Here is a 15,003-nt window from a genome sequence, read left to right as displayed (position 1 = left end):
ACTGAGGAAATTACCTCCTCCAGCTGTTCAAATATTCAGAGCTGGTAGATGGATGAAGAGCACTCATCGGCTTCCAACCCAAAGTCAGCCGGCTTTTTGAAATACCAACAGAGGACATCTACCAAAGCAGCTGTAGAGAGCTCTTGGCTCGTTCCTCAGTCTCTGCTAGCAGGGCTGAATGGACACGTAGGGGGTGGTAACATCTCAAATCACACCAGCTAGTTGCACAAGAGGATATTTAACCACAGCCTCAGTTCCCACATGCCAGCTAACACAAGGCATCAAGAGAGCTTTTCTTGTGAAGATTCATCTCTATCTTTTCTACTCAAAACAAGCCCGTCATCTCCAGCTTCACACTACAAATCCTGGGACTACTCATGTTTAATAAAGGGAGAGGAACTGCACCATCTCATCAACATTGACACACTACCTTGAAAATAGTATTTTAAAAGACCTAGGACTAATGGACAAAAACCATCCTTCCTCCAAATGCTCCACAGCCAGGTGAGGAAAGACACTGCCTCCCAAACTAACAGCTCAGCCTTGGTGGCCTTGGCGTTACTTCAAAACATGTCTTATTCATAAAACCAAAGTAATAAAAAAGACAGACACTCCCCCTCCCTCCCCAAGGATAATACAACTTGGTGCTGATGCAGAAATTAGAAGGAAGGGGACCATCTAAATTACACACTGAAATAGATACAACAAAAGCAAGCAGCTGTGACATTTCAGCCAGGTGGTCATCTTCAGTTGCAGTCAAGAGGAAAAATAACTCTAGACGTTTCCCTTGCAGATACTTCCTGATTACAACCTTATGGCAAAACCACCTCATTTTCACTGCCAGAATGCATTTTAATTAATCCTTATGTTCTTAAAACATACTTTGTCAATGAAAAGCCATGATCAGAGACTCTGCCTGGGGAAGAGGGAGTTGAGATGTTTAAGCAAGGCCTCTTAGTGCTACAATCAGCACAGATTTTATTAAACAGTCAAGCAAATACTCAGTTGCACTCTTTCTTTCCCTGAAAAATTAGTTGCATGTATGCGGTCTCTCGCTTGCTGTTTTTTCATCTCTCAAAAAACAGACTAGCACTGTCTTTCAGAAAAGATGAAATCTTTATTGATCTAAATCTTCCTTTTATCATTTTATTTCCCTAACCATTTTCACCAGCCATTAAATAAAAACCTCAATAAAGTGTCACAAAATGAAGACTGTTTCATATTGTATATGAATAAAAGCCAGAAACACAGACCTTGACATCAGCACACATCTGGAAGATAAGAGAGCACTGCTGTCTCTTCAGTGCTTTCAGCTTCAGTGCTTGTGCTTTCAGGAGGTACTGTTTTCCTCGCAGTATTACTGGGCATGATATAGTCTTCAAAACCACACCAGTCAGAGAGCACAGCGTCCTCCCTAACCCTTACTGGAGAAGGTCAGAGCCCTGCTTTTAGACTGACTGGTTGGGAGGTGACCAGCACTCTCCTTCATGCAACCATGTGCTTGTGTCACAGGCAATCTACAAACAGACTGCAGGACAGTTTGCTGTCCTCTGCCTCTGCAGCCTCTCACACAGACCAGTAGCCAGGCAGCCAAAACCTTATCATCTAAACTTCACCCATCAGTGCAGGGCAAATAACACTTTAAAGACTATAGAGTGGAAATCGAAACAAGGCTGGAAGGTCAGTAAGTCAAGGGGTTTTCTGCTTTATTAGAGTGGTTGAAGTTTCTGAAGCCAAACTGGTAAACTGGGCAAAGAATGAAAATAATTGTTGATTTGACCTCCTTTATGACAGTGCCTTTTTAATTAATCCAGCAGATCATTAGCTAATATGGTGAATGGAAATCATGCAGTTAATAACCTTCAGACTGCTTCAGATAATTTTATTTATTAGAAGGAACTGCATCTGTGTAGAAGAGTCTCAAAACATAACACAGCCTAACTCTTCCAGTTCAAAATTCACACTGGCAAATGGTTTCTGCTTTCTAAAAACACTGCATTATCTAACTGTATTTCCATCTTCTAGCTTTCCATAAATAGTTCAAGGTGTGGTTAGAAAAGGGTGGCCAAGTTCTTCAAGGATTTTTAGTTTCCATATCCAGCAGTTCAGGGCTTCAGTGTATTTATGTTAGCATTTTCTGTGGAATACACTTCATTAACTGCTGTGGCAAAGCCCTTGGTGGTCCGCTCCTCCCTGACTCTGACCATTGCCGTTTCAATCATTTGAAAATTACTTCCAGATGGGTATCAGTTACACAGAGATGGAGAATTTTTATAACATTTATAAATAGTGCAAGAATCCTACAGACATATGATAAGTGTGCTATGCAGTGACAGGCACAATGAGGCTGTGGACAGGGGCACGTTGAGCACATAACCCAAAGGGCACATTCTACCCATGGACAAGCTGGAAGCTTTTCTTGTACCTGTGAGTAACGCTCAGGTAGGATGCTACCTTAAAAAACTCAGAGAACACCTGCAAATTTGGTCATTCTCAGGGGAGTCACTTCCCTAAACACGTCCACTTTGTGCCAGATCACGTCTTCTTCCACCTAGCAATCAGTCTCCCAGACTTTTGCTGGTGTCTCCAATAACCCAGCATGGAACAGGATGCATCCATCAAAGCACCCAGGTCACTCCCCCTTCAGTGATGTAGAAAGCACCTTTGCACTGAGCAATCAGCTTGTATGAGTCTGGCATGCTTCTTCTTGCACTTTTATGTGCTGGTGTTCATTTTAGGATTCAGAAAATGATCCTCCAGACTACCAAAGAATTCACTGCATTAAGGAAATTACAACCCCCATCTTAAATGGCTCTTACTGCATTTTTTAATCCCATCCTCTTCGTACAGGCACTGTGTAAGACTCAGCTGCCTACATAATACATCTAATTGCCTCCCATTTACATTCAATTAAATCCTGTGATACTATTTTGCAATATTAATTAACTGCCTTTGCCAGGGGCTAATCTCCCTGAGCACTTGACAAACAAAACGGCTAAAGTACAGTAAAAAGAGAAAGGTGTCTAGGATTGTCTCCTGGATGAAAAGCTACTAGAGTCCATGGTGATGTGGGTACTTACTGCATTCCTATTAGTTTGTGGGATTTTCATTTGCTTCAGATGTGCAATTCTTGGGAAAAGTTCTTGATGGAAAAGTTACTTCTAGCACAGATTTCAACACTGCTTTTTCTTTGGCGTGGAGACTCACACCCAAGGTTTCTGTGCTGAAATACAACTTTGCTAGTGCCTGGCAGTCAGAATGTGGATCTGTTCAACTATAAATAAGAGACAGGGCAAGAGTGTGAAGATCATCTTACAGAGGGAAAATTGTGGTTGTACAGTGAGAAGTAAAACAGTTTGGGTTTTTCTGTTTGCAGTAAGCAGATATAAAGACCACACAATTTCTGTATTCTGTCCCATAGAGAAAAAAGAATGAGCAGAATGAAGCAAAACCATGTCATGTCTAGAGCTGGTTATTTCTATTAAGGAGGGAAGCTACTTTTCTTTGAATCTACTTGATTATACTCCCTCTAAGGAAGAACATGAACTGAAGCAAAGGAACAGAGCTGACTTGTGCATGGATGGTCTTGAAAGAAAACTTCCTCATTCAGTGCTGGTAGGCATGGCCAGAGCCTTTGCACTCTTTGCTTCAAATTCAAAGCAGGTGCTGCTGCGAAACAATACCAACAGCTTGCAAGTCTCAGTTAATGGTTTTCAACTGAAAATTACTGTTCACGGATACTGTCTGCTGATGGCTCTGCTCTAACATGCGTTTTCCTGTCTTTCTGCATGCGTGATAGCTGTTGAATTGGAGAGAGCTTTTCTTTTGTATCTTTCTGGAGAATCTCCTACCTCTGCAGCTGTAGGAGGTAACTCAAATAAAAATGAAATCTGTATCTGGTTTTTTTATTGCACTAAGGAATTATGATTGATCTTAGTATGTCTAAACATTTGGTAACTATCATTTTTACTGTAAAGTTGTTGGGGTTTGTTTGGTGGGGGGGTGATTTTTTTTGTTGGTGGGGTTTTGGTGGTTTTTTTTGGTTGGTTGGTTTGGTTTTGGTTGTGTTTTGTTTCCCCCAGAAACTGCTTTAACATTTCAAGTAAGCATACTAGGAACAATTTAAAGCTTCTGGGTGTTCACTTTAATTCTGAGCTTAATGCTAGCCTATTTTTTCTTGCAAATTGAAATGCTGGAATATAGGGGGACAATGAGAGAGATGTTGCTGTTGCAAATGGCTCTTAGGCAACTAGCACAATAGATGATGGCTGAAGGCTCTGCCTTTTCTCTTTACCTTCTTTACCTCCTGACACACCCCAGGGTTTATGGAAGTTACACAACATGCACACCCACCAGTTAGGTTTTTATTGCTTAATTACTTATAGGGGGGGAAAAAAAAAGAAAAAGAAAAAAAAAAAGTCTCCCACAGTCATCTCCAGCTGGGAAAACAGAGTTGTTTGTGTTTTTTTAACTAACTTTAGCTGTGAAATATGACTGTTAAGAATCTCAAAAAAAATGAACTACACATAGTTTAACAAAACACACAGGCATACAGCAGCATGTATTATAAAGCACATAAGGAATGTTGGCTAGTACATATGCTGGGCCAAACAAGCCTTCTCAGGCTTCTAATTTTTCTTTCCTTTTTTTGTTGGTTTTTTTTTTTTCTTTTTAATTAAATTGACTACTCCTGCCACAGTGCCTTTCTGAAATTGTGTCACTTGTACACACGCATCATCTGAAACTCTGGTAAACCTATTTTCTTTCATAAAGTATTCTTGACTACATTGCAAACTTAAGCAATACCAAAAATAAGAGGGAATAAACCCAAACCTGTTAAGCATGAAACAAGATACCACACACTATTCATCTGACACAAATAAGATCAATTGCTTCACAATTTTCCTGGTGAAAGTCAAAACCATTTAAGAACCAGGGAAAATTGAGTTATTTAAGTGTATAAGTAATGGTAGCTACTACATTATCAGGATATAAGAGAGACCAAAATTGTAAGGAGAGGTAGAAAACTTATTAGACAAACCAGCACAGCTAGAGTGCAAGGAAGAAAAGCAGAGCACCTTTCAGGAATGCAAGCTTTTCTTCAGGAGCAAGTGATTCATCTCATATCAAATTTCTCAGTACCTTTGTTCCAGTACGGTGCAGAGGTTGAGTTCCTTATAGCAGATAACCAGAGCCAAAAGGTTCTGGGTTTTACCTGCAATTTTGCAATGGGGTTAATTTATCCTGTTGCCCTCTATAAATGTCTTCCATGCTTTGCTTCAGTCTCTTCATCTGTAAAGTTGGAATAATGCTTCCCTACTTGATAAAGGTTTGTCTCTTTGGGGAAATTAGTTGTTCTTTCCCTAATGTGCATTTATTGAAAAAAAATCTCTCAACACAGCATTCATAGTTCCAGTCTAGCCAAAGTCACTAATGAAGACAGCTTTACTTTGTATTTTAAAGGCTCTTCTATGCAGGAAATGCTACTTTGACACTGAAAACACAGGAGAAGCAAAGCAAATCACTGTGGTTTTGTCCTATCTATTGCTTTTTACTGGAACTTCTCAGTGCTTACTGGCAAAGGTTGAACCATTACCTTCTCCTCACAGATAAGGAAACTAAGGCACATAGAAGTCCTTTGACGTATCAAAGTGCCTACTAAAGCAGCAATTGGAAGTCAAAGCCTTATCCCTGTTCACTGACTCTGAAACGCAGTCTAATTCAGGGCTATGCTGCGAAAGGGTGCTTCAACTTGGCAAAGGCACCTCAGCAAAGACTTCGGTTCAACAGAACACCAGGCACATGAGCCTTAGCACAGCTCAAGGATTCAGAAATCCAAGTATCGCTTTAGTGAAACTTAATAAAAAGCTAAAGAAAAACAACAAAAAAACCCAAGAAAAGAGTGAGGTGAGATGAAGATGGGATGTGGAGAATTATTTCTGCCAGGGAAACTAAAACCAAGAAGCCCTGTTCCACAGAACCTGGATTTCTGATGTAGGTCAGGATGGGCTTATGAGCAGTGCACCTGCAGCCTACGGGGGCAATGGGAGCAAGCTGCTCTGTAAATGAAACAACATACATTTTATGGAACTTATGCAACAACTATACTGTAGCTCCTTCAGAAACAATGGTAACTACACACCTCTTGTGTTATCTTTGGATAACAATGTAATTAGTATGTGTCATCACTCTAGCCATGATTAAAATAATTACCGTAAAAAGCCCCTTGTACGTAGCATTTACTGTTCCAGTTTCCAAACATGTACAGGATTTTTTTTTTAAAGCATAACTGCTTTCCCTGTTCGCAGCTCAACTCAACACTATTTCCCCACCCACCTTCCACTTCACACAGCCATCTGATGTTGTAGCAAAACCTGAACATGTGTGAAATACTTACAGCTCTTCCAAGTAGGGAAAGTTCTTGAATGCATCCTCCGGTAGCCTTGTGATGTTATTCATGCTGATATCTCTGGAGAAGAAAAGCAGACAGATTTATGAATAAGCAGGAAAGGATTTTTACACTCTAGCAAAAGGAGGAGAAAAAGAAAGCTTAGGCAGATTGCATGACAACAAAAAAAAAGAAATTCCAGCACCACACAATAGTATCTCTTTCTAGTAACTTGCATCCTGAACTTTCAAAGCACAGTAATTTGAGAATCCAGCTGCAGCAAAGACCTATATAATGGAAAGCTGATAAAAGAGTTCTCTGACACCTCTAAGCAACAAAAAATTCCCGTGAAACTACAGGGTATGCATGGATGGAAGAGGCTCTACAGCACTCTTATCCCCAGTACTGATTTTTACCAACTTACACATGCACACAATTTTAAACACAGATGATTAAGACCACTCTACAACCACATCATACGAAAAGAATAATAATAAAAAATACTATGACCACCCACCATGCAAATTTTCATCCCACAGTGTCTTAAAAAAAAAAAAAATATGCATTGGGACTTAATAAATAGCTTCTGGCAAACAGGGCTTCTGGAACAACTGACAAGAATAGCAGAAACATGTCCTAGCTCTACCACAGTCATTTTCCTTCTACAAAACTTATAGAAGTCCCCGAGGTAATAGTTTTAAGCAGATTTCATTCTCAGTCCGTGAGCAGAGACAGGCCAGCAGCAAGTGCTTACATGATAGGTATGTGGACCTGTTCAACTTTTTTTTCTTTCCAAAGGAGCAGTAAGTGGCAAATCTGGTGCCATCACCTCAGTTCACACCTACATAACCATCACAGATAATCCCATCCTAAAGCAAGTTATTACTCAATGTGAGTAAAAGTAGCACGAAAACAATTCAGTTTGATAATTAAACTAACAACTGCCTAACAATTCATGACATAACCCAAGTTCTTACTTTCCACTTGGTTACTGCTTTTTTGGGTTGTTTTTAATATGCAGTTTAACAAGCAAGTCAGTGAGACTACATACAGCCCTCCCTGCTTCCACATGCTGTTCTGTAGCATCCATGTGCCACCTCCCCACAGATTTTGGGTAAAAAGAAACAAACAAAACTAAATTACCCCTTCCATCTCGCTGACAGTCAACCAGTAACACTGAGGCTACTCTAGGAAGATCTTGAAAGGTTGGTGACTGCATGCAGGACAACAGATTTTGCTTGCCACCCAAAACGCTTAATGTCAGAATAAAGTACCTACAGCTAGGGCAGATATTCTCAGCCCATCCATAGCCATCTCTCTTTTCAAACATCTGCCTCAACTGCAATTATCACTTCTGATGAGGCAGAGAAAAGGCAACTTGGCTCTTCCTGCTATGCTGGGAAGGCACAAATCCCTGAAGAACTATTTTGTAGCAGCAAAAACACAGCCCATGAGACATAAAAAGTTTCACATTCAGGATATCTTCCATGGCTCACAGCCATGACAGTACTCGGTGCTGATCCTAGGAGATTCGAAGTCAGGCCCCCAAGGGAAACAAGGAGCATGTGGAGGGGTTGGTGCTGCTTCTGTGGACAAACGTCTAAGGCATTTGTGTCTCCTTTCATACTGTGACGAACCCAATGCCACGTCAGTACCATATAACCTACCAAAAATGTTGCAGCAGCTAATTAAACCACTTTTTGCAAGAAGTGCCCACATTACTCCTCCAGCTGCCAGACCATAATGTCTAACACAGCTCATGAAAAAAAGTTTCCTTATTTATACTGACAACAGAATGCACTATTTAAAACACACCATAGTTACTGGGGGAAGAAAAAGTTTTCCCCCACAACAGTTGACAATGTCAACTGATGTCAGTGAATTTATGTTCAGATTAACAACTAACTGGCAACTGGTCTGCTGGCCCTGACCTGGCAGCACAGGCCCTCAGCAACCCCTGATATGAACACTGCACTCTTACATATAATCTAGATGAAATTGTTCTTTTAAACTAAATGTTTAAGTAGCAGGCCAAGGCTTCACTGCTCATATCCAGGTGTAAACCAAGGGAGTTATTCCCCAGGAGTTCTTAAGAGTAGGCTAACATAACTCAAAAGCAACTGTACACCAACATAACTCAAGTCCAGTGGAGGCTAAAATAAGGTTCAGCACATACAGACCAACCCAACTGTGAGAAAAGGACCAAGAAAATCCACTATGGCACAACCGACTTTCTCACTAAGCTCCAGGAGCTGAACTGGAAGATGATTTACTTCTGAACTCTACAGCCTGCATGCTTTAAGAAGTTCTTTGTGTCTCAGCAGCAGCTTGGGTACTGTAAGATGGTGCAGTTGCTGTGGGTGACGTTTTTCCTCTTGTTCAGGAAAGTAAATAAAAGTATGACATACATGCATCGCCAGCTGCCTGCTCCACAGGAGTCTGCAACTTTGACTCACCCTATCCCCCACAGGCATTTTTCAGATTGTCATGAATATATGTGCTTCACACATCCAGAGGACTACACATCCCTGCCACTATCAACTAGGAAGCATTTATGAATAGAGCAGAAGAGCAAGCAGGGAGTGGAGACTCTACATGAATCCTAAGAAATAGTAACCCGTGCAAGCAAATCACAACTCTCTCAGAAGACTGTCCAGGTGATATAAAACCCAATCATTGTATATTAAATGGTGGTAGTAAGTCAACGGTACGTACCATCAGAAAGCACTTCATGAATGACTAACCATCAGTTGGTTGATGGTTTTGACTGCAACCACATCTGTTGCACTACGTGACAGCTCTTTGGGGCAGAAAAGTAAGAAATCACATCTGTCTGAAAGCAATGGTCTTGATGTTTCAGAGCAAAAAATGCCTGCTTTTCACAAATGTCACATGCAATCCTAAACAAGTCAATGGAAACCATGTAGATCTACAGTACGGCTGACATTCAAATTTGACACAATTTTGGGTTTCTCTGGGTTCTGAAATCAGCAAAGAATGATTTTTGCCTGTGAGTTAGCATCTACAATTTTCATATAGGAAGTAGACTCTTCAGATGTAAGCATGAAAAAGAACACCTTAATAATGAAGATGCGTAAAGCATCATCAATATTCCCAAATCCTACTGAAATTTCTTAACAGAAATTTTTATAACAGAAAGATGCAAAAAGATGCATTGCAATTCTGTCTTTAGCATTATCACGTCAATCTTCACAGGCTGCTTACCACGATGCCTTGCTAAAAGTCTGGAATTATGACCAAGTTTCTGTATTTACCTTCACTGCAACCAATAGTCACTCCTACTCAGTAAAAAAGCCAATCTTTATAGCACTAATTCACAGACTTCCAAGGTTTCTTCACTATCACCACACTACTTCTAAATCAAATTTTGTTTAATTAAAAGCATTATGTAAAAGCAGTTCTGCTGCAGAAATAAGTGTGATTACAAATGCCTCACTTTGAGCACACTTTGAAAAACTGCTAGATGAAATTAATCTTATCTGAAGTGCACTATCAGCAAAAAAAAAAAAACCCCACATAGAAGGAAAACCACAAGGAATTGTAGAAGCCAAAAATCAGACACTTGTTTTGTTTTTTATCTATATGTATGTGTGTGTGCGTATACATATAGGTTTTTTAATTTTCACTTCACTCTACAGAATATCCTCAGTCAAAAAATGAGTTCAGGGGCACAATTTTCTGGTAATAAAATATTAAGAAGTTCATGAGCTTCAATGCAAGAATTTACAAACATTATCAAACATCCATATCACTAAAATTAGATAACTTAGTAACTGCTCTTTAAAAAGTTTACCAACTTAATTTGGAAGACACTGGCAGTATTCGTGGCAATGATGCTATCACACAACCGAAGGGTCACGTCAGCAGTTGCCTAATGCCTCATTTCACCAGGACTCTGTCGAAGGACACTCTCTGGATCGGGTTATTACACCCAGACCTAAGGCCCCCCAAAACGGCAAAATACCTACAAATCTTTTCATCATCACCAAAACACCACCCCCCACAACACCCCAAAAACCACAAAAAAAGCCACACAGTTGACATCGATTTTACTGGCACACTGAAGTTCTGACTCAGTATCTGAAAGGCATATCTTTCATTTTTTGTTCTTTCATCCCTTTGCAGAATGATCTGTCAGCCCTGGCAACCTACAGCTTTGTCTTGAAATCAGAACTCAGCCCCATGCTTATATTTGGGTTGTTTTGCCTGGGAAGTGCAAAACAAACACAACAGCTTAAAGAGGCGAAAGATGAGGACAGAGATGTTGTGGGCTTACGCCATGGATTTGTCAGGAAAATGGAGAAGTCGGGGTAGACCTGCACCTTTCAGCAGCTAGCCATTAACTGAGCTTATCTGTACAAAGCAGCCAGGCTAAATCTTCGCTTGCTCATCGGCTTTAACCGAGGCAGAGAGATGGTAGATGTTCCCCATCCCTGGAAATATTCAAAGGTGTGATCAGGCAAGGAGCTGGCATAAAAACTAAAATGATGAGCAGCTGAAGGTGGCAATTTCTTTAGCAAGAAGAGGCTACATGTCAGGGGTAACATGAATCGCAGGCTTACAGTTACAACTGGTTTCACTATTTCAGGTAGGAGGGATGTAACACCAGAATATAAACAATATTGTGTTCCTTTCTCCAGCGCTATTGCTGCTGTGGCTGCAGTTTTGAACAACAAATAAGGCTCTAGCACTTGGTCAGAAGATTTATCCTTCTTCCAGGAAGGTAATACAGAAGAGAGGAAAAAAGCCCCACCAAAATGCAACTAGAACAAGTACTGAAAATGTTATTTCACTATGCCATGTGCTGCAGAGACTGATTTTTACAGGCCAGAGGTGAAAAAGACACAGTACTCCAGCACTCATCTGTTGTTTGCAGCGTGCTTCAGCAGATTCCTCCAGGTTATTCAGACTGCTACTTTAATCTTTATTTCCAGCTTAGTTTAGAAAGTCCCCTGCTTTCACCCAACACTGACACATGAAGTCTTTACAAATACTTGTACATATAGTAACCAGTACAGATGCTAAAAGCTATGAAACCTCCCTCTGTTGAAAATAGGCATCAGTGATAAAATAACCTGGGAGAGGACAGCACCTTTGCTAGATACAGTAAAAATACACAGTACCACATCTCCTCTCTGCATAAATTTAAACAACTCTTAAAGCACCCAGCAGCAGAAACTTCAGAAACCTGAACTAGGCAATATAATGCACTTAAGCTTTTTTATTATACTCCTGTGCAAAAATTCCAGTCCCTGATGAGATATTTAGGTTATCAGTTTGCGGGTTTTTTTTAAAGATTTTTATTCTACCACTAACCAAATTCAAAGTCCTCCAGGCTTCAGGATGAGCAGAAATACTTCCTCCATCACAAATGGCAACTTCCTAATTCTATCACATTTTAAAAAGGGAAACTCCTGCTTATCTTTAGAAAGTGGCTTCAGTCACAGCTTCCATCTATGGTATCAGGCAAAAGAGAATTAGATGAAATGCACAGCTTCTCACAGTATCTCCTGCAGGACACAACTCTCGCTTTCATTTTAAAGCATAGCCTCTACCATGAAGCAGCTTGAAGTTTATCCTTAACTTCCTAACGATGGCCAGAGGGGGATTCTGGCACAAATAGAGTAAGGGAACAATAATTCTTGCACGAGAAGAAAAGCTGCAACAAAGAAGGGCCACAAAATGGGTAACACAGACTGCCTGTAAGAGGGCTACAGAAAGGACAGGTAAAAAATTATAAACAAATTAGCCCAAGATACAGGCTGAGACTGAAAGCTAACAACCCACAATAGCTGACAGGCATTGGAAAAGAAAACTAAGCCAGCCTACCTGGACTGAAGGACATTTAGCTGCTACAGCCTTGTTTTGATGATACTCACTGTTCTTCACTGCATCTCCCTAGCCAAAAGGTATGTGCATTTTATTCAAAGAAACCTTGCTTGCTACCCAACTCTGTTATGCTGGCACATCTAAACCTCAGAGATGCGGGTGCTAAACTCTCAATCCTGTGTTGCAGCCTTGACTATCAACACCCGGATTTGCCTGAACTGGGGATGCATGCCTCTTCCTACCTACCACATCCATGCACTCTATCCGAAGGCACGTCAACTGCATAAAAAACTCCAAAAAATCCTGTACGAAAGTTCTTCAGCTGGAAAAACATGAAATATCTAGCTACAGAAAAGGAAAATTACATTGCAGCCAAACCCAATCAAGATTGGCTGCTTAAAATACAAAACCAAAATACTTCCCCCACCCCATGCTCCCCTGCACTTTGTTAATAGCTAACTTCTTTTTGGATATCACCTAATCTCTATCTTTCATGAAGTTTAGAAGGAAAGGGGGAGAGGGAAGGAGAAAAAGAGGGAGAGAGGAGTGTCTGTTGAAGGAAAGAAGATCATGTTTCAACAAGGCACCTTTAAAATCCTATAAAATACTCCCTCTGAGCAAGCTTAACCTGTTTGCTGATAGATAATAGCATGTAATACTGTAGGCTCCATTCAGTCTTTTCCAAGGTCTGGGCCCTCTGCCACTGAGTTATTTAATTGTAACACAAAATGATTTAGGCAGAGCTATCTCTATTTGAATAAAGCCCTCCTACCTACTTGCAAGAGACCATTAGGTAAAAGGTCTTAGTCTTACGTAAAATTCCCCAGGTATTCAGCTTCAGTAGCACTAGGAAAAGCTGGAGCTGTTGGTATCTTTACAAACTACATTCAGTAAACCAGGTTACTGCAAATGCAACTTAACATGACAGAAAACATTCAGCAGCAATCAGCCACCAGTTGCCACTGGGACCACTGATAGGTGGATAATGTCCCGATTATGCTAACATTGGTGAAGATCAACAAGACAAAGCAGCAGGTATTTTTGTCAGTATACCAGACCAACAATTCTCTGCCAATTATCAAAAAAACAGGGACAGAAGTAGATGCTGCTTTATCCCAGTGCTTCAAATTTGATCCAGGTCACATCTGCATTAACAGCAGAACTACCTGGAGCAAACAGTGGGCAGGGGAGGAAAGGAGAAGTCAGGGACACTCAAGGCTAGACTCAGGGACACTCAAGGCTAGACCAATCTAAGTTGTCCTGTGGTGCCATTCTGAAGAAACACCTTTGGCACCAAACTCCTTGTAGAAATACGCTCACATGATGAAAACCAACATAATTCAACCAAACCACACACTTCAGCAACCAGTTCCAGGGAAAACCAGGAGCCGAATTACATCCCTAGTTTAGACCTACTGTTCTGTCCTAGTTAGCCAATTCCCTCATGATGAACATAAAACCACAAGTTTGCATTAATACTGTCCCATGTCTTAATTGTATTCAGTATATAATGAAAACATAGAAAGCCTAGAGGATCAGCAAGGAAATTCTAATTAAATTAATTCAATGAAAAGTTTGGGTTGTTTTTTTGTTGTTTTACTCTATCTTCCTGATAACAAGCAGCAAACAATTCTCTTCCAGAAGCACCTCCTCAAAGATACTGTTTGGAATGGCAATGGACTGCGCCATGAATCGCATCAGCACAGCTAAAATTCATGGGCATGTATCACAGGCAGACATGCCAATCCCAACAGCTAGAAATCATGAACAGAAGGCAAACAAAATTGCCATGTGTTGGAGGATCCCAGGTGAATTTTCCAGTAATTTGGAGTGGTTTTCTCAAAACAGACTGAAAATTGTCTTTCAGCTTTACACTTCATTCATGCTATAAAAATGTCATCATTCGAGGCCTGATGTGGTTCTGGGCAACCTGATCTAGTTGAATATGTCCCTGCCCATGGCAGGGGGTTGGACTAGATGACCTCTGAGGGTCCCTTCCAACCCAAACCATTCTATGAATCTACGAATCAAGCAAATGAAATCTGATGTTTACAGAGGAGCCTACACTTGGGAAGTGTTTGGGCTTGCGGTAATGTTTGAGTTTAAAAAAAACTTTACAGTTAATACACTGAGTAATTAATTTATTACCTTTTATATACTACCTACATCTGTTACTGCAAGGTTTGGCTACCTCAGCCTACACTATTAGCTAATGTTTATATGGTAATAGGACACTGATGCCCCAATATGTTAGACTGCTACTGTATCTAACATTTACCTTCAACCAGCTTCTGACAGCTCTGCACAACTGCTGGTGCCCATCTCTCACCCGGGAGGGCCCAGCTCAAGGGCACCTCTGGGTATGCCAAGAGCCAAGGACTCCACAGCATTTTAACTATCTGATATCCTCCAATCCTCACTGCCATGCCCCAACACATTTTTCTCCTTCTAATCCTCACCTATTGTTACTTTTAACATGGACAAAGTTGTTGAGGATAAAGCAGAATGGAAGATTTGAAACTAAGTATTTCATTAATGTACATTTTTCTCCTTGTGATTCTATCTCTCCCCAAGTACCTTAAGTATATTCCTACAGCTTTTGACATGACCAGAGACCTCCAACACTTAAAAAGGCACAGAAACCTGTTCTGTATTCACAGCCCATTTTGCAGTCACAAAAAGCCTATCAGCCATGCCATTTTTTCAATTATGAGCATGTTTCCTTTCCCACTTCTTCTAGGAAACATTCTTGTAAGAAAGGATAT

At 40.5% G+C, this 15,003-nt stretch overlaps 1 protein-coding gene across 2 annotated transcripts in view; it reads right to left on the bottom strand.

Moving 5' to 3' along the window:
* LGR4 (leucine rich repeat containing G protein-coupled receptor 4) overlaps nt 1-15,003 on the bottom strand; it is an 81,306-nt gene that overhangs the window by 41,033 nt on the left and 25,270 nt on the right. For both annotated transcript variants that reach the window (XM_065683368.1, XM_065683369.1), the window contains exon 2: nt 6,398-6,469. In XM_065683368.1, coding sequence (XP_065539440.1) covers nt 6,398-6,469 — 72 coding nt within the window. The remainder of the gene's footprint in view (nt 1-6,397; nt 6,470-15,003) is intronic.

Source organism: Lathamus discolor, chromosome 6 (assembly GCF_037157495.1).
Source record: "Lathamus discolor isolate bLatDis1 chromosome 6, bLatDis1.hap1, whole genome shotgun sequence".
Lineage (NCBI taxonomy): Eukaryota > Metazoa > Chordata > Aves > Psittaciformes > Psittacidae > Lathamus > Lathamus discolor.
The sequence above is the reverse complement of the archived record's forward strand: the minus strand, read 5'-3'. Positions and strand labels throughout refer to the sequence as shown.